Source organism: Oncorhynchus clarkii, chromosome 3, assembly GCF_045791955.1.
Source record: "Oncorhynchus clarkii lewisi isolate Uvic-CL-2024 chromosome 3, UVic_Ocla_1.0, whole genome shotgun sequence".
Lineage (NCBI taxonomy): Eukaryota > Metazoa > Chordata > Actinopteri > Salmoniformes > Salmonidae > Oncorhynchus > Oncorhynchus clarkii.
Window position 1 is genome coordinate 43,997,551 of NC_092149.1, and position 24,451 is coordinate 44,022,001.

General features: G+C 42.5%; 1 protein-coding gene across 26 annotated transcripts in view; it reads right to left on the reverse strand.

The window, feature by feature from the left end:
* Positions 1–24,451, reverse strand: part of LOC139395705 (E3 ubiquitin-protein ligase MYCBP2) — a 350,297-nt gene that overhangs the window by 280,406 nt on the left and 45,440 nt on the right. For all 26 annotated transcript variants that reach the window (XM_071143146.1, XM_071143169.1, XM_071143125.1 and 23 more), the window contains exons 5-9: positions 15,730–15,926; positions 7,665–7,907; positions 6,903–6,974; positions 6,375–6,474; positions 5,675–5,748 (exon numbers count right to left, since the gene is read on the reverse strand). In XM_071143146.1, coding sequence (XP_070999247.1) covers positions 5,675–5,748; positions 6,375–6,474; positions 6,903–6,974; positions 7,665–7,907; positions 15,730–15,926 — 686 coding nt within the window. The remainder of the gene's footprint in view (positions 1–5,674; positions 5,749–6,374; positions 6,475–6,902; positions 6,975–7,664; positions 7,908–15,729; positions 15,927–24,451) is intronic.

Consider the following 24,451-nt stretch of genomic DNA (forward strand, 5'->3'; position numbering starts at 1 on the left):
AGCTAAGTGGATGGGTCACTATTATCTAGACATGTACACATGTTCATGAAATACAATAGATGGCTGTAAACACCCCCAGACACACCTGGCTAACTTGATGGGTCTTGTAATCATCTGGCGAAGTGGATTATTTTGTTTGGACATGTAGCTAGCTAGCTAGCTAGCTAGCTAGCTAGCTAAACAACGAACCAGCATAATCCCAACTCCTCCTACTACCACCAATATAAACTAATTGTCATAGCTGTAGTATGAACTAGGTTACATTTTAGCTAGCAAGCTAACAATTGTCTATAACTAGAAATGCAAATGGTTTTCTGTTCCCCTTATATGAACAAAATCTTTGAAATTGTTGCATTTATATTTTTGTTCAGTGTAGCTAACATGACTATAATTGTGCCTTTGGCTGCTGGACAATGAAAGAAAATTGATATAAAATAATTGCCTCCATGAATATGGTCTGATTTTGGCGAGCCTCATAACATGCGTCAAAACAATCAGTTTTCGAACAATTAAGCATATGTTTTTAAAATGCATAGCTGCCTCCAGCTCATTGCAAAGCGATGTGTGACGTGCGCTGATGAAGCCTGCCATCCATTGCCTACGCATTTTGCCTACGCATTTTTTGAGATGCTGAAAGAACATCTCTAGAACTGTCTGACAGACTTTCAACTCAAAGGCTCTGTATCTGTGTGCCTACACAAGTGTCAAAACCAACATTTATACAAATGTGTTTTTTTTTCCCTGGCAAGAAGTTTCCTTTCCTTTAAGCGTTTGTTTCTTAAGTCCTTTGTTGTTGTAATGAAATCTTTAGTCATGTGCATTATGGCTTATGGCTCGGGGGTAGAAGACGTAAGGAGCCGCTTGGACCTAGACTTGGTGCTTTGGTACCGCTTGCTGTGTGGTAGCAGAGAGAAGAGTCTATGACTTGGGTGACTGGAGTCGGACAATTTTTTGGGACTTCCTCTGACACCGCCTAGTATATAGGAACTGGATGACAGGAAGCTTGGACCCAGTGATGAACTGGGCCGCAGTCAATACCCTCTGTAGCGCCTTACAGTCGGATGTCAAGCAGTTGCCATACCAGTTGCCATACCAGATCTGGGGTGTTGTGTCCTCTTCATGGCTGTCTTGGTGCGTTTGGACTATGATAGTTTGTTGGTGATGTGGATACCATGAACTTGAAACCAGCTCCACTCCAGTCCCATCCATGTTAATGGAGACCTGTTTGGCACTCCTTTTCCTGTAGTCCACGATCAGCTCCTTTGTCTTGCTCACATTGAGAGAGGAGGTTGTCCTGGCATCACACTGCCAGGTCTCTGATTTCCACCGTGTAGGCTGTCTCAACGTTGTCAAGGCCTACTACACTGTTGTGTCGTCATTAAACTTAAGGATCTGTGTGGCAGATGTGTAGTTGCCTACCCTTACCACCTGGGGGTGGCTCATCAGGAAGTCTAGGATCCAGTTGCATGTGGAGGTGTTTAGTCACAGGGTCCTTGCGCAGTGATGTGAGCATTGTGGGCACTATGGTGTTGAACGTTGAGCTGAAATCAATGAACAGCATTCTCACATAGGTGTTCCTTTTGTCCAGGTGGGAAAGGGCAGTGTGGTGAGCAATTGCGTCATCTGTGGATCTGTTGGTGTCGGTATACGAATTGGAGTGGGATGATGGTGTTGTGGTGTGTCATTACCAGCCTTTCAAAGCACTTCATGGCTACCGACGTGAGTGCTACGGGGTGGTAGTCATTTAGGCAGGTTACCTTCGTGTTCTTGGCCACAGGGACTATGGTGGTCTGCTCGAAACATGTCGCTATTACATATTCTGCCAGGCAAGGTTGAAAATGTTAGTCAAAACCTCTACTGACTCCCCATCCCGCATGTGGGAGCGTAATCATCGCCTGACACTAATTAGCATAACGCAACGGACATAAATATCCCTAGAAAATATTCCTATTCATGAAAATCACAAGTGAAATATATTGAGACACAGCTTAGCCTTTTGTTAATCACCCTGTCAACTCAGATCTTCAAAATGTGCTTTACAGCCAAAGCTAGACAAGCATTTGTGTAAGTTTATCGATAGCCTAGCATAGCATTTTGTCCAGCTAGCAGCAGGTAACTTGGTCACAGAAATCAGAAAAGCAGTTTACTTTTGATGAGCTTCGGATGTTTTCACTCACGAGACTCCCAGTTAGATAGCAAATGTTCAATTTTTCCAAAAATATTATTTTTGTAGGCGAAATAGCTCCGTTTGTTCTTCACGTTTGGAGAAATCGCCCTGGAATTGCGGTCACGAAAACGGCAAAAAATATTCCAAATTAGCTCCATAATATCGACAGAAATATGGCAAACGTTGTTTATAATCAATCCTCAAGGTGTTTTTCAAATATCTATTCGATAATATATCCATCGGGACAATTAGTTTTTCAGTAGGACTGATTGGAGTAATGGCTACCTCTGTATTTTACGCGAGAATCTCTCTGGGGGCATCAGGTGACCACTTGCGCAATGTAGCCGCCTACGGCTATTCTTCAACATAAATGCGTAAAACTATGTCACAATGCTGTAGACACCTTGGGGAATACGTAGAAAGCGTAATCTGGTTGATAGCCCATTCATAGCTCAATAGGGACTCATTGGAATGTAGCGCTTTCAAAATATGGGGCACTATGGGATTTTTCTCAGGCTTTCGCCTGCAACATATCAGTTCTGTTATACTCACAGACAATATCTTTACAGTTTCGGAAACGTTAGAGTGTTTTCTATCCTAAGCTGTCAATTATATGTATATTCTAGCATCTTGTCCTGACAAAATATCCCGTTTACTACAGGAAAGTTTTTTTTCCAAAAATGAAAATACTGTCCGAGTCACAACAGGTTTTAAGGCACTTGCCAGTTGGTCCACGCATGCTCAGAGTAGACGTCCTGGTAATCCGTCTGGCCCCGCAGCCTTGTGAATGTTTACCTGAAGAAAGGTCTTGCTTACATCAGCTACGGAGAGCGTGGTCACACAGTTGTCTGGAACAGCTGGTGCTCTTATGCATTCTTCAGTGTTGCTTGCCTCGAAACGAGCATAAAAGGGCATTTAAGCTCGTCTGGTAGGCTCACGTCACCGGGCAGCTCGCAGCTGCGTTTCCCTTTGAAGTCCGCAATAGTTTGCAAGCCCTGCCATATCCGACGAGCATCAGAGCCTGTGTAGTAGGATTCAATCTTAGTTCTGTATTGACGCTTTGCCTGTTTGATGGTTTGTCTGAGGGCATAGGCTGGATTTCTTATAAGTGTCCGGATTCGTGTCCCGCTCCTTGAAAGCGTCCGGATTCGTGTCCCGCTCCTTGAAAGCGTCAGCTCTAGCCTTTAGCTCGGTGCAGATGTTGCCTGTAATCGATGGCTTCTGGTTGGGATATGTACACCCGGTCAATGTGGGGATGACTTCATCTATGCACTTATTGTTGAAACCGGTGACTGAGGTGGTACACTCCTAAATGCCACTGGATAAATCCCGGAATATATTCCAGTCTGTGCTAGCAAAAAAGTCCTGTAGCGTAGCATCCGCATCATCTGACCACTTCCGTATTGAGTGAGTCACTGGTACGTCCTGCTGTAGTTTTTGCTTGAAAACAGGAATCAAGAGGGTAGAATTATGGTCAGATTTGCAAAATGGAGGGCGAGGGAGAGCTTTGTAAGCTTCTGTGTGTGCGGTCTATAATTTTTTTTCTCTGGTTGCACGTGAAATGCTGGTAGAAATTAGGTAAAACGGAATTAAGTTTGCCTGTATTAATGTCCCCGGTGATGGGTTCTGACTCCTAAACTTGAAATATTTTTTAAATCATCAGATATCCTATGGAAATGGAGTGCTGTAGTCCGGTTTCAGCACCAGAAGTTAATGGTTATCCGTCGGAGAAATGTATATGGGGGAGGCAATTAAGCTTGGAATATACTGAGTAAAGGAAAAGCAATCGCATGGTTGCAGTCACTGATAGGGTGGAGAGATGAGGAGTGGGGGCCGAGGTCAGGTCATAAAGGAGAAGGAACAGTTAATTGCCCGCATCACTTTACGTCTTTATTGCAAGGCAGGAAGTTATGTTTAGACGGAAGGAGGTGACTGCACCCAAATTGGGGTATATATACACACTTGTGCTGGTGGAAACATGTCTGTCTGTTCAGCTGTCTGACCCTTTGGGTGAATAAACTTGGTTTGAGCTTTCATAGTTGTCCGTCAGGTTCTAAACAACAGGGTCAAAATTAACAACGGCCACAAGGAGCGCCGCTTATGGATGAACATTTTCCTGTTTGTTTATGGATAGCTCGCTGAGGGAGGTCTTAGTGCCAGTATCGGTTTGTTGTCGTAAATAGATGGCTACGAATAATATCGATAAACTTTTGGTAGATTGTGTGGTCTACAGCTTATCATGAGGTACTCTACCTCAGGCAAGCAATGATTTAATATTAGACATCGCACACCAGCTGTTATTGACAAATAGACACACATCCCCACCCATCGTCTTACCAGACGTACCCGTTCCGTCCTGCCGATGCACGGAAAACCCAGCCAGGTCTATATTATTCGTGTCCTCGTTCAGCCACGACTCGTGAAACATAAGATATTACCGTTTTTAATGTCCCGTTGGTGGGACAATCTCAAACGGATGTTAAATTTAGTTTCCAATGATTGCACGTTGCTCAATAGAATGGATGTTAGAAGCGGGTTACCCACCTGACGACGAATTCTCACAAGGCACCCTGATCTCCGCCCCCCTGTATTTCCGTCTTTTCTTCACACGAATAACAGCGATTTCGGCCTGGTCTCCGGGAAGCAGTATATCCTTCACATCGGACTCATTATAGAGAATCTTTGTCCAGTTCAAGGTGAGTAATTGCTATTCTGATATCCAGAATCTCTTTTCGGTCATAAGAGATGGTATCAGCAATATTATGTACAAAATAAGTTGCGAAAAACTACCAAAATAGCACGGTTGGTTAGGAACCCGTAAAACGGCAGCCATCCCCTCCTGCAGCCATTATCTGCTCCTGCATTCATCACAGACATCAGTAAACAAAGCATTGGGGTCTGACATCAATATGTGAATAACTACAATGATATTTTATTATGGTAAATTTCAGAAAATGTTATAACATAAACCTACTGTTGACAAGTAGGCTATGGTGTAATGGAATGTTTTGCCTTGTGTGGTAGGTTTTGACACTTAATGTAGGTGTCAAAACCAGCCATAAAATAACGCAACATATGACAAAAGATCTAAATATGACAGGTTATGACAAGTTGTCAGCTGTTATGACATGTTATGACAAGTTGTCAGCTGTTATGACATGGTTATGACCGTGTCATAATGTGTTATGACGCTGGGTTTCAAGTAGTGTTACCAAATATTTTCCTCCTGAAGTAGTCTGACCACCCACTCACGGCCACAGCATGAAAAATACTGACCATGCTGTTATGATCTCTGTCGGGGCCAGCAGCTCTCTACATTATAGTATAATAGAAATCTCAGACAGTACTTCAGACTGGGTTTGTAACCATTTAAGGAGTGGGAGTTGCTGGTACGTATTGGCCCTATCCACTCCTCTCTCTCAAGAAGTCAAGAAGAATGGAAGAAAACTTTAGCGCACCTGGAGTAGGTAGGTAGGAGTGTGTGTATGAGAGAATGAGGAGACTCACATCTTTGCAGGCAGCAATCTGGTTGATGTACTCTCCGTCAGTGAAGACTATGTTCTGGCCGTCTGCCTGTAGGCCTATGGAGAGGAGAGAGTGAGCAAGATGAGTGCATTTATAATATACAAAGAATAAGGAGATTCATGTCATGCTCTTGACAAAGGTATTCAGACGAAACATTGTGCATTGGCCTCCGTTTCCTTTAATATAAACATATTATTTTCTCTTAAATTTGCATACTGTAAAAACAGACCGTGTTTAAGTGTTGTTTGCACATTGAATCGATAAAGCTATGTAGCCATCTTTGTCCTGTGGCTATTTGCCTACTTTGTTCAATCAGGAATATTGAAATATTGTAGTTACAAGCCTTATTTTAGCATATATTATTGATGATAAATTACTAAAGGGTATATTGTCAATCACTGGGTGAGCAGGTTATAAGAGCCTAATAATTTTTTATGAGCCTTAAATATTATTATTAAATGTTTCCAAGTTAATCTCAAGATAACATCTAGTTTGAGGCCTTGTTCACTGGTTCTTGACAATAGTAAGTAACCTGATGATTACAAAAATTAAGAATACACACCCCCCCCAGGCGCGCACGTGCGCACGCTTACAAATCAGGTGCATTAAAGAAATCCTTGCCCTGTTTATTATAACACACAATATGGGGGACAAGGAGGTGTTACTGTGTGTTGTCATGTACCTGGCATGGTGATGGTTCCCTCATGCTCCAGAGTCTCTGGGTTGATCTTGATGGCCGACGTACTGTGGTTGTTACTCATATCCCGGTACAACAGGCAGCCCTGCATGCCCACAATCAATATTTTTTTATTTATTTATACACTACTTTTAGGACTGCATGTCACAATTTGTCCCAAAAGCAACCCAGACCAAGCCCTCAAAGTTTGAATGTGTAGGACAAAGGAATACAAACAATGCTTCATCAATAAACGCTATTTTGGGGGTAGATGTCTATTCCTTTCTAATCCCCTAAAGGTCTTCAGTAGGAGCAGAATCATTATCGACCCAAGCCTTTACTGCATACAGATCAGCAACTATGTTTATTGGGTCAAATGGGGGGTGATCCAAATCAATGCAGTGAGCAAACGGCATGGTACAAGACCATAACCATAACTCGCAATGAAATAGAATTCCAGGTTGCCTATAGTCTTACTTGTGGTGTCAATTTTAATAAAAAATAAATAAAATAAAAAGAATGAGGTTAAGTTACCTGAGCAAAACCCAACCACGATCTCTTCTCCTTCCGATTCCTGATGCGTGATGTGGAATTATACACATGGCCCTGGAATACGAACACACATATTGGTCCAATTTTAGAGCGCAACCACAAACGCACAGCCAAACGTTAAGACACAAATATATTCCCTCAATGATGTATGATCCACTGTGTCAGCACTATGTGGCATCAACAATCAACCTCAGAAATGAGAGAATAATTATGGAATCTGGGAGAAGTTTCAAATATTTTATTTAATCTACTACTTTAGTACAGCAGAGTGCTATTATGGAGAGTCTCCTCTTATCAACCAACTGGGGCAGTAACTGGAACATTTGCCTATGAGAAATGTGTTTGAAATGTTTAAGTTCTGACTCAACCTATGGCTATGTGATCAAAAGTAAATGGAAGGAAAACACAATGCTTTGTAAGAATTTAGGTATGATGAAGTCTTATTTAGTATGTGCTGTAATCTACTTTTCACTTCAACAAGCAAATGATCTTTAAAAGGAGCGGTACAGAGTCATAAAACCATTGTTGCTGTGGAAGACTATTACGTTACAAAAATGGTTTTAAAAACCTTTCTATATAAACTGGCAAAGAAACTACGAGGACTATGCATGCAGTGAGCAATGATGTGTCACTTCTGTAGCCGGAGCCCACTTTGTAGAGGCCGTCCTTGCAGAGCAGGTAGCATATACGCTCTCTCACGTACACACACACACACATCAACCCACCTTCCTACACCCCACGTACCCTGACAGTGCCGCTGTAGCCGGAGCCCACTTTGTAGAGGCCGTCCTTGCAGAGCAGGTAGAGGAAGGAGCCATCGGTCTGCAGCAGGCAGCGCTCATCCTCGTCGATCGTCACCTCCTTCAACATCCACTTGTTCATCAGCGCCACCCGCTTAATGCCGTTGCCGAACCAGTCCTGGATCTGGATCTTGCCCACCAGCACAGCCTGCACGCTCCTCTGTAGCGCGTTCAGAATGGTCGGCACCTGGGAAAAAGATGTGGGGGGGGAATTAAAAAAGAAGAATTAATGGAAGTGAACTGTAATAGAAATGGGAGACTATGAAGTGTACTGTTTTGGCTTTTCTTGACTGTGGAGTGTTTGGTAGAAAGGTCTGGTTTGATATCAGGGCTCCAGAGTGCCGAAAACATAGTCGCAATTTGCAACCCTTTTACTAGAGAAAAACGCATTCTGATTGTATAACATTTAAAATTACAATTGTATTATATTTAGAGTAAGCAATCTAGCTAATGTGTTTTCATTTTCCTCGTCTTCAGGTGAATTAGCCCCACGTTATATTAGTGACCTTCAAACTAGTGGATTTGGCTATTTCAACCACACCCGTTGCTGACAGGTGTATAATATCGAGAACACAGCAATACAATCTTAAAAGTCAAACATTGCCGGTAGAATGGCCTTACTAAAGAGCTCAGTGACAGGATGCCACCCTTCCAACAAGTCAGTTTGTCAAATTTCTGCCCTGCTAGAGCTGCCCGTCAACTGTAAATGCTGTTATTGTGAAGTGGAAATGTCTAGGAGCAACAACTGCTCAGCCGCGAAGTGGTAGGCCACACAAGCTCACTGAATGGGACCACCGAGTGCTGAAGCGTGTGGAGCGTAAAAATTGTCTGTCCTCGGTTGCAACACTCACTACTGAGTTCCAAACTGCCTCTAGAAGCAACATCAGCACAATAACTGTTAGTTGGAAGCTCCATGAAATAGGTTTCCATGGCCAAGCAGCCGTACACAAGCCTAAGATCACCATGCGCAATGCCAAGCGCCGGCTGGAGTGGTGTAAAGCTCACCTCCATTGGACTCCGGAGCAGTTGAAACGCGTCTTGATGAATCACGCTTCACCATCAGGCAGTCTGATGGACGAATCTGTGTTTGGTGGATGCCAGGAGAACACTACCTGCCCCAATGTACCCAATTGGGTACAATGTAAAGTTTGCCCAATGTAAAGTTTGGTGGAGTAGGAACAATGATCTGGGGCTGTTTTTCCAACTTTGTGGCAACAGTTTGGGGAAGGCCCTTTCCTGTTTCAGCATGACAACGCCCCTGTGCACAAAGCAAGGTCCATTCAGAAATGGTTTGTCGAGATGTGTGTGGAATAACTTTACTGGCCTGAACAGAGCCTTGACCTCAATCCCAGCGAACACCTTTGTGATGAATTTAACACCGCCAACTGCGAGCCAGGCTAATCGCACATCATCAGTGCCCAACTGCTTTGGCCTAACATTTTCATTGAACCAGATATTGTAGTCTTCTGGTGACAATGGTGTGGAAGAAACGGTGTCGTTGTCATGGAGGAAGTTGACTGAGTTTGTAAATCAGTGGAATGCCTGGTGGAAGCAGAGATTGCCAAATGCAAAGCTAGTCCAAAAAGAGAACACAGAAAGAAGGCTGTTGTATAAAACACTCTGGATTACATCTTCAAACTAAGGGCAAACATGGCATCGATGAGAGGGAGAAGCATTCATCCATGAATACTGGTAAGAGTCTAGCTAAATCTTCAGATATTATTGCTACCAAACGGTGTTCCGTACACATTTTGCGTAACCGCGGCATTTAAACAAGACTGTAGCGACTGTGTTGGCATTAAAATCAGGGGTGTAAGCTGTTTCTATACAAGCGTTGATTGACATGGTAATGGACCTATAGTTTTAGAGAAAATATGAAAAACACGTACCTCTGATGCTGTACGTTACATTGTGATGTGTACCAGACATAATGCAATTCATTGTCCACCAGGGGTTAACGTAACCTGCATTTACACAAGCAAACCCGTCACCTTCTCACAAAGAGCTTTCTTTTTTTTGCTATCACGTTTGCTGTGCCAACCTATTCAGGACAGTTGTGGGTTCAATAATTGTGTAATCTCACATGCATGTCAGTAACGCATGTCCTAAATTCTATTAAACTTCGCAAATCACATGCTCTAACCAAAATTGAGACGCAATATTCCTGTGTGCCTCTCTTTCTGCTCTTGATTGTGCATAGCTAAAGAAAATGAACGGGACTCTTTAAAAAGACAGCATGTCACCAAACTGCAATAGTTACTGTATGAACTCTGTGGAACGTTTTTGGACCATTGGTTTCCCTGTAAACAGGTACCAACAGGAGGCACGAGCCACCTCCCTAAGGCTCTTCCCTGCCTTCACCTTCTGTAGCTGTTCGGGGGTGTAGTGGTACGGTTTCTTGGGCTCTTGTTGGGCCTTTCCCTTTCCAGACATTTCCTGTCATAATACAATTAAATGAGTTTTTTTTGTGTGTTCATGCAACATACTTTATTAAGATTGTCCATTTTCTTTGCACTCACAAATGTGGATATCATTTCCATGTAATCCAACATAATGTTATTGCATATTTCAGGGAAAGAGCAGGTGTTCTTATATACTCAGAGTATATGATGGAGTGAGATGACAAGAGTTGAGTTGGTGTTACCGTTTCATTTCTTTTTATATATTAACATCGTTGCTTTATACAGTAATTTACTAACATTTAGTGGTTTATAAAAGTATTTCTCCCATGTGATTGGAAGTTGTAATATTAACCCTAATCATTTGCATGCTTCGTTCATTAACATTATACAAAAGTAACATATTCCTTCATCTCTCTCTGAACAGAATCACATACAGTGGGGAGAACAAGTATTTGATACACTGCCGATTTTTGCAGGTTTTCCCTACTTACAAAGCATGTAGAGGTCTGTAATTTTTATCATTGGTACACTTCAACTGTGTGAGGATGGTATCTAAAACAAAAATCCAGAAAATCACATTGTATGATTTTTTAAGTAATTCATTTGCATTTTATTGCATGACATAAGTATTTGATACATCAGAAAAGCAGAACTTAATATTTGGTGCAGAAACCTTTGTTTGCAATTACAGAGATCATACGTTTCCTGTAGTTCTTGACCAGGTTTACACACACTGCAGCAGGAATTTTGGCCCATTTTAGCCCACTCAAATACTTGTTCTCCCCACTGTACATCCCTTATCCCTTATGAAAATAAAGTTCTCTACTTTGTGTAACTCATATTTAAAGGTATATATTTATCAAGACATTATCAATGGTGAGTGTAAAGTTAATTACACGTGAATTCATTCATATTTAATTCAAATCAAGTGTATTTTTCATTACTGCATGCCATCGTGACACTCAAAAGCAGTGACAGCCGCGGCTTACCTCTGAAAATAAAACCCCTATTCAAATTCTACACAAACCTTCAAATAGGTATGTAATGAGACATTATATAAACACTTTATAGTGTTTTGACATTTTAAGTTCGGGTGAAAAAAGCAGTTTCCCAACACGACATCTTCCCCTATCACTATCACTCAGTAGCCTTCGCTTCCACGCCGCCATTTTTAAAAAGACCTGGCAGAGTTCCATTGCCTTCTTCAATCATGTAAAGACAGGTCGCGTGGATGTCTCGTCATTGATTTTGCTGGAAAGGGAATAAATTGTGCTTTACAATGGTATTAATATCTACCAGTTGAACTGGAAGAATGGCATTTTTTTGGAGCTAAAATTAGGTTAAGTGTTCGGAACACCATTAGGTAGCCAGCCGTACACAGTTGAAGTCGGACGTTTACATACACCTTAGCCAAATACATTTAAACTACGTTTCACAATTCCTGACATTAATCCTAGTAAAAAAATTGTTTTAGGTCAGTTAGGATCACCACCTTATTTTAATGAGAAATGTCAGAATAATAGTAGAGAGAATAATTTCAGCTTTTATATATTTCATCACATTCCCAGTGGGTCAGACGTTTACATACACTCAATTAGTATTTGGTAGCATTACAGTTAAATTGTTTAACTTGGGTCAAATGTTTCAGGTAGCCTTCCACAAGCTTCCCACAATACGTTGGGTGAACTTTGGCCCATTCCTCCTGACAGAGCTGATGTGACTGAGTCAGGTTTGTAGGCCTCCTTGCTCGCACATGCTTTTCAGTTCAATCTGTCTACAACTTTTCTATAGGCTTGAGGTCAGGGCTTTGTGATGGCCACTCCAATACCTTGATTTTGTTGTCCTTAACTTTTTATGGCTGCAGGGGCAGTATTGAGTAGCTTGGATGAAAAGTTGCCCATTGTTAAAGGCCAGCTCCTCAGTCTCAGTTGCTAATATATGCATATTATTATTAGTATTGGATAGAACACTGAAGTTTCTAAAACTGTTTGAATTATGTCTGTGAGTATAACAAAACTCATATTGCAGGCAAAAACTTGGGAAATTCCACTTCCTGTTCGAACTTTGTCCGATGACTAATGTGAAGGGGGGTCGAATGAGACAGGAAATAGTCACCACTGACACGAGTTGACCGTGCTTTCATCATGTGCGTTCACAGGGGAAGGACCTGCGTTCCACCGGTCATCTGAAGTCATTCTAATTCTCCGGTTAGAATGTTATTCAAGATATATGTAAACAACATTCTATAGATTGATTCAGTACATCGTTTGACATGTTTCTACTGACTGTTACGGAACTTTTGGACATTGTCACTTTATAGACTTTAGAATTGTTTACCAAACGCGCTAACCAAAGTAGCCAATTGGACATAAATAATGGACATTTTCGAACAAATCAAGCATTTATTGTGGACCTGGGATTCCTAGGACTGCATTCTGATGACGTTCATCAAAGGTAAGGAAACATTTATCATGTATTTTCTGGTTTCTGTTGACTCCAACACGGCAGCTAATTTGGCTACTGTTCTGAGCTCCGTCTCAGATTATTACATGGGTTGCTTTTTCCGTAAACTTTTTTTGAAATCTGACACAGCGGTTTCATTAAGGAGAGGTATATCTATAATTCCATGTGTATAACTTGTATTATCTACATTTATGATGAGTATTTCTGTTGAAACGATGTGGCTATGCAAAATCACTTGATGAACTAGTGACTCTAATACGCAAATGTAAACTCAGATTGTTTGATATAAATATGAACTTTATCAAACAAAACATGCATGTGTTGTGTAACATGAAGTCCTATGAGTGTCATCTGATGAAGATAATTCAAGGTTAGTGATTCATTTTCTCTATTTCTGCTTTTTGTGAATGCTATATTTAGCTGGAAAATGGCTGTGCTTATTGTGGTTTGGTGGAGACCTAACAATCGTTTGTAGTGCTTTTGCTGAAAAGCATATTTGAAATCCGACACATTGGTGGGATTAACAACAAGATTAACTTTAAAATTATATTAAACACATGTATGTTTTAGGAATTGTAATTATGAGATTTCTGTGGTTTGAATTTGGCGCCCTCTACTTTCACTGGTAGTTGTCATATCGATCCCGTTAGCAGGAATGCAGCCATAACAAGTTAAACCATTTTGCCACAACTTTGGAAGTATGCTTGGGGTCAATGTTCATTTGGAAGACCCATTTGCGACCAAGCTTCAAATTTCTGACTGATGTCTTGAGCTGTTGCGTCAATATATCCACAATTTTCCCACCTCATGATGCCATCTATTTTGTGAAATGCACCAGTCCCTCCTGCAGCAAAGAACCCCCACAACATGATGCTGGTCGGTGCTCCCAAGTGCTTCACGGTTGGGATGGTGTTCTTCAGCTTGCAAGCATCCCCCTTTTTCCTCCAAACATAACAAAGGTCATTCATTATAGCTAAACAGTTATATTTTTGTTTCATCAGACAGGAGGACATTTCTCCAAAACGTATGATCTTTGTCCCCATGTGCAGTTGCAAATCGTAGACGGGCTTTTTTATGCCGGTTTCGGAGCAGTGGCTTCGTCCTTGCTGAGCAGCCTTTCAGGTTATGTCGATATAGGACTAGTTTACTGTGGATAGAGATACTTTTGTACCTGTTTCCTCCAGCATCTTCACAAGGTCCTTTGCTGTTGTTCTGGGATTGACTTGCACTTTTTGCATGAAAGTAGGAGACAGAATGAGTCTCCTTCCTGAGTGGTATGACGGCAGCGTGGTGCCATGGTGTTTATACTTGCGTACTATTGTTTGTACAGATGAGTGTGGTAAATTGCTCTCAAGGATGAACCAGACTTGTGGAGGTCTACAATTCTTTTCTGATGTGTTGGCCGATTTCTTTTGATTTTCCCATGATGTCAAGCAAAGAGGCACTGAGTTTGAAGGTAGGCCTTGAAATACATCCACAGGTAGACCCCAATTAACTCAAATGATGTCAATTAGCCCATCAGATGCTTCTAAAGCCATGACATCATTTTCTGGAATTTCACACCGTTTAAAGGCACAGTCAACTTAGTGTATGTAAACCTCTGACCCACTGGAATTGTGATAGTGAATTATAAGTGAAATAATCTGTCTATAAACAATTGTTGGAAAATTACTTGTGTCATGCACAAAGTAGAAGTCCTAACCGACTTGTCAAAATTGTGGAGTGGTTGAAAAACTAGTTTTAATGACTCCAACCTAAGTTAATGTAAACTTTCAACTTTTGCCAGAAAGTCGTTTTCATTGCAAGTTAGCGCGTACTGTTAGCTAACGTTAGATGGCTGGCTCAGTAGCTAATGTTACATGTATGATCTGTGTAGGAGCTCTATAAAGTTGGATGTTCACATTTTTCTTTTTTGAATGCGGCATTAGAGTTGGGAATATGGTTCATTGTTTAGCTAGCTAGCTACATGTCTAAACAAAAGACTCCACTATGCAAGTACCCATTGTACCGTTTACACCTTCTGTATCCTGTGCATGTTACAAATAAACAGATTTTATTTGATATAGTGTGTGTTTACCAGAGACAGTAATGTGAAGAATAGCATGACCTGCACCAAAGTCAGATTAGGATATAGGCCAAGGACTAGATAAAAGTTCCTCTACTTTCACCACTTTTCGTCCTGAAATCTTTGGTGGTTTACTACACTGTGAATCATTAAAGAGATGGGTGGGGATAAGGCTTTAGAAGGTGTGAACGATGCTGAATGGGTGTAGCCAAAGAGGAGCTCTCCAGTAGGTGTACCAAAACATTCAAAGGCCAATTTCCAAAAAACAGGGTTTCAAGTTTATCAACTTTCAAATCAGAATTACTTTCTCATCATTCCTCAACTGGAGTGTTTGATAAGCCATTTTCTAGCTCAGAGTCTCTACTTTTATCCAATGTAAAAAACTAAATTTAAAATGTTGCTACATAAGACCAATTCACATATTTTTGGGAAAAGGATCATCAAACTCATCCCGTGCACTTTTACCACCCTGTGAAGTTAAAAATCACAATTTATTTAATCTGTAGCCTAAAAAAACTGTGCATGATTTTCCAGGTCACAGTGGGAAAACCATACTGCATGTTGACATTGACATGGTTATTCTAAAAGTATTTGCGCATAAAACTGTTTCCATCGCAATGGTCGCATAATTAACTCCGACACAAGGATCCCACCATGCCGAACCAACAAATTGTCTGTTGACATTTACAGAATTGTATCAACACTTGCTGTTTTCATCACACCTGTGGTGATATATTTTTATATGGCATGACTTTATTCGCATTAGAAGGTTGGATAAACATGGTTACAGACAGACAAATGCACACACACAAACAGTATCACTCAAACAGAAAATAATGTACATACACAAAGACACAAATATTCTAAAATTAATTGCCGGAAGAATGCGGGCGGGGTAACATAAGAGGGTGGAAAACAGAAGCTTGACATTTTCTCCAAAGTAATTTCTGCTCTCCTTCAGAGCTCCAGATGCTGCTGCCTTGAGACAGTCTGGTGGTGTGGAGCAGGTTTAACAAGTCTAACCTGAGTGAGGAAGTGTGTTGAATCGTTTCGAGTTGTGTGACACAGCGTCGGCTCACCTGGATAGTCTGGCAGGCATGACTGCCGTTGTTGGTGAGGATGGCGGAGACGGCCTGCAGGGTCTTGCCTGTGTCTCCCCAGGACACCACCAGGCTGAAGAGGCAGGCACAGGACAGGGCGGTGAGGGCCTGCCCAGTAGGGTCGTTCATCCCCGTGCTGCGCACTGTTGTCTCCAGCAGCAGTTGGAACAGAGACTCTGTAGGGAGGATATAGAGGGTTAAGAGGGGCAGTATGTCTGCAATGTGTGTGTGTGTTTACCTGTGTCTGCACAAGTGCGTGCAAATGTGTGTTTGTGTGCATGCCTCTGTGTCTTGGTCTATTTGCGTTTGCATCTGAGTGTATACATGCATTGTGCGTGTCTGCCCATGCATGTATGTGCAAGTATTAGAGCTCTGTAAATATACTGTGTATACACTACCGTTCAAAAGGTTAGGGTCATTTAGTAATATCCTTTTTGAAAGAAAAGCTAATTTTTTGTACGTTAAAATATCAAATTGATCAGAAACACAGTGTAGACATTGTTAATGTTGTAAATGACTATTGTAGCTGCAAACGACTGATTTTGAATGGAATATCAACAGGGGCGTACAGGGGCCCATTATCAGCAACCATCACTCCTGTGTTCCAATGGCACGTTGTGTTAGCTAATCCAAGTTAATCATTTTAAAAGGCTAATTGATCATTAGAAAACTATTTTGCAATGATGTTAGCACAGCTGAAAACTGTTCTGCTAATTTTTAAAAAGCAATGAAACTGTCCTTCAGACTAGTTGAGTATCTGGAGCATCAGCATTTGTGGGTTCGATTAGAGGTTCAAAATGGCCAGAAACAAAGAGATTTTCTAAAACTTAGTCTATTCTTGTTCTGAAAAATGAAGGCTATTCCATGTGAGAAATTGGCCGTCTGGAGAAGGGTAATGACAATCACGAGAAAAATGTATATATTGTGTAATCGTGTCAAATAACTTGAGAACAGAAGTAGGAGAAATACGGTGAGATTAGTTCATCTGAAAGAGATCAACATTGTGAGGCTGGTGGTGGACTAATCTTGTGTGCAGAAAATCATAGCAGAAGGATTTGACAGGCACGAATTCGAATTTAAACAAACCCATCGAAGTTTAAACATGTCTGACGAGAATAGTTCTCATCCGACCCTACGATCTACAGCCTGGGGGAAGGTACTTAAAGCAGTGAAAGCAAGAAGTTTGGTGGGAAGGCCGCCGGCTGTCTTTTTCCCGGCACCTTTCCAAGTAACTGGCAATGAAGAGGAAGATGTTTGCAACGGCGAAGAAACACCACGAGAAGAACGCCAGGCACACGCTGGTATTCCCAGCGACCCTGCTCTTTATTTGGAAGGGAAATAAAAATGGTTGTCAAGGAAAATGTGGAGGCTGAGAGATTCTTGCTAGAGCAAGGTGTTTGGCCGAGATAACGACAAGACAAGGTAAAATACAAGTTGAATTGTATGCCGTTTACTGTACAAATTAAGGTAGGCAGTGTGTTTGCGGGACTAATTTAGCCTTTCAAGCGCCTTACGGACCATTAGGAATCTTTTAGTTGACTGCAGGTTATCTTCTGTGGCTTCAAATACAGTTCTGTGATGATTGACTCAATGCGAAGCAACGTGACGTTCCTAGTTGCTTTGTTTTATTTTGGGATTTGTTTTCTCTGTTTATTTAGGAAAGTCTATGTGACAGCTTGGAGAGACAGCTGACCGGAGGGAATAGACCCCACTGGAGCTGTCATGGGCTAGCAACCCATGTTGGCAGTCTCCGACGCTGCTTCAGTATGTTGGAGACACCCGCTAAGTGCTACTGAAAGTCAACAAAGGAACATACACCCTAGAGTCCGCGAGAGCTGGGGCGCAAGATGGCTCAACGACTGATCACACGGTTACGGACCCAGGAACGGAAACGACTACGAGTAGGAACACAGCACATGAGACAACCATAACAGCAGCAGTACACACACTTCAGGTGTGCAGCTGTGGTTGGGAGAGTGTAACATCGGCAAGGGGGTTAAGGATCCATCAAGGGAGGAAAAGGTGCTTGGGAGAGCAGAGACGGGGACCTCGCATTGACCAGTACTTCTTACGAAGCAGCCAGTCAAATCAGTCGAATGAAGCACAGCGACGGGACGCAAACCAAAGTTTGCAGAGCATCAGCACCCCTCTAACGGAGGAGGATAACACAAGCACAGAAATGCCGGTGGATGAACTCACCCAACCACAGAGACCTCTAAAAATAAGAAAATATCAAAGGGCACAGACCGAGTGTGAAGTGGCCCAAAGCTGTTGAAAAGAGAGTGGGAAACAATCAACAACGACCTGACAAAAATCTTGGAACAACAGGTAGGAACAGCAGAGAAAAAGCTTGAAAGGATGGGAGACATTATCTACCACTACGGAGAAGAGCGCTTTGGAGTAAACGAGAGAAGTGGCAAGACACCACACCACCCGCGCCAGCCAAATCTAGGAGGCAGCAAGAGATCGACATACTTGTCAGAGAGAGAAGGCAGCTGAGAAAGCAGTGGAAGAAGGCCTCTGATGCAGAGAGAGAAGGTCTCATGCTACTCCAAGCAGACATTAAATGTCGGCTGGCAACCTTGCGAAGAGCGGAAAACTGAAGGAAACTTCGTAGGAAGAAGGAACACTCAAGAACACGGTTCTATTAAAAAAAACTAAGTTTGTCAAAGACCTCTTCGCAAAGGAAAAGTGCGGAATCCTAAAAACTCCAAAGCCAGAACTGGAAGAACATCTGAAAAAGGTCCACCAGGACATGAAAAGGCATGAGCAGATAATCATCCCACATGACATCCCACCTATTCAACCACCAGAATTCAATCCTCCAAAATGGAAGGAAGTAGAGAACGTTGTCCGAAGAGCAAGAGCGGCCTCAGCTCCTGGGCCCAAGCTCTACAAGAACGCCCCGGATGATCTACGCTTTCTTTGGAGGCTCATGAGGATGGCAGAAGGAAATAATACCAAAGGCATGGCGAAGGGCTGGTGGTGTGCTAATCCTGAAAGAAGGATGCAACAGACATCAGTCAATTCCGACCAATCTCTCTTCTCAACGTCGAAGGGAAGATATTTTCAGTATAATAGCACAGAGGCTATCCATTTATCTGGAAAGGAACAAGTACATTGATACATCTGTACAGAAAGCAGGCATTCCTGGTTTCTCTGGTTGCCTGGAACATACTAGCTAAGAAGGACAAGAGAGACTGCTATGTCATCTTCCTCGACCTGGCCAATGCCTTTGGCTCAGTCCCCCATGAACTCCTCTGGGAATCCTTCAACATTTTCCACATACCAGAACCCATCTCTACACTGGTAAAGGCCTATTTCCAAGACCTGCAATTGTGTTTCACAACACCCGACTTCACAACATGGCAGCGCTTGGAAGTAGGCATAATGGCAGGTTGTACAATTTCACCTCTGGCCTTCACTATGGCCATGGAAGTCATCATCATTGGAACATCAAGATGGGTGGTCGGCGGTGAGAGAACTAAGGAAGGGCTCCGTCTCCCACCTATCCGAGTATACATGGATGACATGACTACACTGACCATCACTAAAGCATGCACCAGGCAGTTACTTGCAAAGCTGCAGGATATAATCAAGTGGACCCGGATGAAAATCAAGCCAAGCAAATCTCGAAGCATCTCCATAGTCAAGGGACAGCTTAAAGACGTGAGGTTCTGCATTGGAGATGCCCCGATACCAACGGTGTCTGAGCAACCAGTCAAGAGCCTGGGTAGATGGTACAACGAAAGCCTCCAGGATAAAGATCATGTGCAGCAAGTAAGGCAGGACATCGCCGACGGTCTTGAGAACATCAACAAGACCCTACTGCCTGGGAAGCTCAAGCTTTGGTGCCTACAGTTTGGACTTCTCCCCCGGGTAATGTGGCCACTCACCGTCTATGAGGTCCCAATAACAACAGTGGAGAAGATGGAGCGAACCATTACCTCATACGTGAAGAAATGGCTGGGTGTCCCACGATGCCTGAGTAACATCGGCCTCTATGGCAAAGGGGTCCTTGAACTACCTCTTACAAGTCTAACGGAGGAGTACAAGTGCTCTAAAGTAAGACTTCAGATGACATTGAAGGACTCCAAAGACCAGACCATTAGCAAGGCTGCACCACCCCTACAAACTGGACGGAAATGGACATCATCCAAGGCTGTGCAGCAAGCAACATCAGCCCTGAGACACCAAGACATTGTGGGGAATATCCAGCATGGAAGAGGAGGCTTTGGCCTGGCAGCAAGCAAACCAACATTCCATAAGGCAACAACATCTGAACGCAGGAAGCTGGTGGTCGAGGAGGTGCACAGACAGGAGGAGACTGCAAGAAGTGCAAAGGCTGTCTCTCTTAGGCTGTCTCTCAAAGGCCTGGAGAGGAGAAAGATCAACTGGAGTGAGATTTGGCAAATGGAGGCAAGCAACATCAGCTTCATCATAAGAGCTGTTTATGATGTGCTTCCATCACCAAAAAACCTACATCAATGCTATGGCGAGGTCTCGACCTGCCCCCTCTGCCCAGCTCCAGCGACTCTCAGGCATATAATGACAGTTTGCAAGACCAGGCTCTCACAAGTCTGCTACACCTGGAGGCACAATCAGGTCCTCAAGAGCCTGGCTGCAGCACTTGAGACCAAGAGGAGTGCAACCAATTCATTACCTCCAAAAACAAGCAATCCCATCAAAACAACAACATTCATCCGGGAGGGACAGAAACGGTCCAAGCATCCTCCTACGAAGCCAGAAACTGGACACCTAGCCATGGCCCGGAACTGAAAGATGCTTGTCGATAATGGCCAGCAACTAATTTTTCCACCTGAGATTGCTTCTACCAACCTTAGGCCAGACATGGTACTCTGGTCCCCTTCACGAAATGCTGTGTACATCATAGAGCTCACAGTCCCGTGGGAAAACTCTGTTGAAGAGGCCTACGAGCGTAAGAAACTGCGTTACACAGAGTTGACAGCAGACGCAACTCAGCGCGGCTGGAATACAAAAGTCTGGCCAGTTGAAGTGGGATGCAGAGGATTCGTGGCTTCTTCCACCATCAGGTTGCTGAAAGAACTTGGAATCCATGGACAGGCTCTGCGGCAGACCGTCAGAGCAGTTTCTCAAGCTGCTGAAAGAGGCAGCCAGTGGATCTGGAGCAAACGGAAGGACCCTTGCTGGGCTATAACTTCATGACCCCCCCACCCCCACCTGAGAACCCAATTCAGATCCCTCCAACTTGAGGAGGGCATATGAGGTATGCGGTCAGCTGTAGGGCTGGCTCAGGGAAGAGGACGCCCCTGCCTTGCATAGTCCCGTGGGACATCTTAATTGGGTATGGGACACAAGCTAAGGCTTGATCACCCTTTAGCTGGCCACCTTTGATGAGGTTGTTTAGTGATTTAAAGGCCGAAACACCCACCTGATTCGAAGGCACACTACTGAGGATGTGTCCCAAAATTTACATCTTAACCCAGTCTAAGAAATAAACCTCCCATGCCACTGCCAACATCACAGCAAATCTCATGTGAGTGCATTCCATCTACTGGCACAATGGACAGTTAACATCTCGTCCCGTGTTTTTTCTACACTGTTCTATTGTACAGCTGGAGCATATATTGTGAAATGTTATATAATGATGTTCATTATTCATCAAGTGTGTTAAATGGGACACTTCTTGCTCAAAGGCTATAACTACTCAGTGAAAATACGGATAATGGTTATGTAAACATAATACCGGAATATAAACGGTTGTGGTAACCAAGTGAAGAGGAAAAAGATAAGACCTATTTAAAATCAAAACAGGTGGATAATTGTATTCATACAGGAATCACATTTAACAGATAGAGGCGCCAACATTTTTAAGCTGGCTTGCATAAGTTTCCCATAGCTCATTTAATTCAAAACAAAATGGGGTGATTATTCTGATGCGTAAAATACTTTAAATGTTGAAGCAACGCTCTGATGGGTACGGCAGGCGCATCTGCATTGAGGCTCTTATAAATGGGATTAATTAAGGTAGTGTTATGCAACATATATGCTCCCAACAAGGAGAACCCAGATTTTTTTCACGAGGTCAATGTTATACTGGGAAATATGGAGGGGCAGATCGTCCTTGCTGGACACTTTAACCAAGTGATGGACATGACTAATAGAAGTCAATTTACAGGTAACTCCACACCAAAGAAAAGACTTGCAACACATGGCAGCAGACTGTGGGCCTTACAGACATACAGTGCCTTGCGAAAGTATTCGGCCCCCTTGAACTTTGCGACCTTTTGCCACATTTCAGGCTTCAAACATAAAGATATAAAACTGTATTTTTTTGTGAAGAATCAACAACAAGTGGGACACAATCATGAAGTGGAACGACATTTATTGGATATTTCAAACTTTTTTAACAAATCAAAAACTGAAAAATTGGGCGTGCAAAATTATTCAGCCCCCTTAAGTTAATACTTTGTAGCGCCACCTTTTGCTGCGATTACAGCTGTAAGTCGCTTGGGGTATGTCTCTATCAGTTTTGCACATCGAGAGACTGACATTTTTTCACATTCCTCCTTGCAAAACAGCTCGAGCTCAGTGAGGTTGGATGGAGAGCATTTGTGAACAGCAGTTTTCAGTTCTTTCCACAGATTCTCGATTGGATTCAGGTCTGGACTTTGACTTGGCCATTCTAACACCTGGATATGTTTATTTTTGAACCATTCCATTGTAGATTTTGCTTTATGTTTTGGATCATTGTCTTGTTGGAAGACAAATCTCCGTCCCAGTCTCAGGTCTTTTGCAGACTCCATCAGGTTTTCTTCCAGAATGGTCCTGTATTTGGCTCCATCCATCTTCCCATCAATTTTAACCATCTTCCCTGTCCCTGCTGAAGAAAAGCAGGCCCAAACCATGATGCTGCCACCACCATGTTTGACAGTGGGAATGGTGTGTTCAGCTGTGTTGCTTTTACGCCAAACATAACGTTTTGCATTGTTGCCAAAAAGTTCAATTTTGGTTTCATCTGACCAGAGCACCTTCTTCCACATGTTTGGTGTGTCTCCCAGGTGGCTTGTGGCAAACTTTAAACAACACTTTTATGGATATCTTTAAGAAATGGCTTTCTTCTTGCCACTCTTCCATAAGGCCAGATTTGTGCAATATACGACTGATTGTTGTCCTATGGACAGAGTCTCCCACCTCAGCTGTAGATCTCTGCAGTTCATCCAGAGTGATCATGGGCCTCTTGGCTGCATCTCTGATCAGTCTTCTCATTGTATGAGCTGAAAGTTTAGAGGGACGGCCAGGTCTTGGTAGATTTGCAGTGGTCTGATACTCCTTCCATTTCAATATTATCGCTTGCACAGTGCTCCTTGGGATGTTTAAAGCTTGGGAAATCTTTTTGTATCCAAATCCGGCTTTAAACTTCTTCACAACAGTATCTCGGACCTGCCTGGTGTGTTCCTTGTTCTTCATGATGCTCTCTGCGCTTTTAACGGACCTCTGAGACTATCACAGTGCAGGTGCATTTATACGGAGACTTGATTACACACAGGTGGATTGTATTTATCATCATTAGTCATTTAGGTCAACATTGGATCATTCAGAGATCCTCACTGAACTTCTGGAGAGAGTTTGCTGCACTAAAAGTAAAGGGGCTGAATAATTTTGCACGCCCAATTCTTCAGTTTTTGATTTGTTAAAAAAGTTTGAAATATCCAATAAATGTCGTTCCACTTCATGATTGTGTCCCACTTGTTGTTGATTCTTCACAAAAAAATACAGTTTTATATCTTTATGTTTGAAGCCTGAAATGTGGCAAAAGGTCGCAAAGTTCAAGGGGGCCGAATACTTTCGCAAGGCACTGTATGGAGATAAGTCCATCCTAATGAGAGAGAATATACTTCCTTCTCCCACTGTCATAAGACAAACTCCAGAATAGATTTATTCTTGATATCTAATTTCATGGTAAATGGGATTACTTGCCAGATTGGTCGAATTGCCCTCGCGTGTCATGCTATAGTAGAGTTACATGTTGATATAAAACCGTGAGGAAGGGTAGATTTAGACAATACCATGCTATTACAAGATGAGATATTTAGCCAATCACTAGCAGATGATCTTAGATCCTTTTTTAGGAGATCAACATAGGCTCAACTGAAAAGGATTCCACAGTATGGGAAACATCTAAAGCATATATTAGAGGGAAAATAACAGCACATGCGTCAGAGAGCGAGAGAGGGTTGAAGCAGTAAAAAGATCAGAAACTTGTGTGTGTGAGCACATTTGAAACTGCCTGTAAATTGACATGTCAGTTGCACGAAATGTATAACAAAATGGCAGAATATGCACTGTTTAGACTTTTTCATGAGGGAGGTGAGAAGACAGGCAACTAAAACTGCAGAACACTTGATGTAATTCCAGCAATTAAGAAGAGCAATAAGATGGTGACCTCATCCAAAAGAGATAGACTGGGTTTCAATGTTTTAATAAAGATTTATATACACATTCTTCTGAACAGTGAGTCCCATAGATATGGATGCTTTTTTGTCTGGTTTTGAACTACCTAGATTATCAGATAGCAAGGTAGAGGACCTGGACTGTACTATAACAGAAGAGGTGGTGAGAGCAGCAATTTTATCTATGAAAGCAGGGAAATCCCCTGGTCTGGATGGCCTTCCTGTAAAATATTATAGAACTACAGTACCCGTCAAAAGTTTGGACA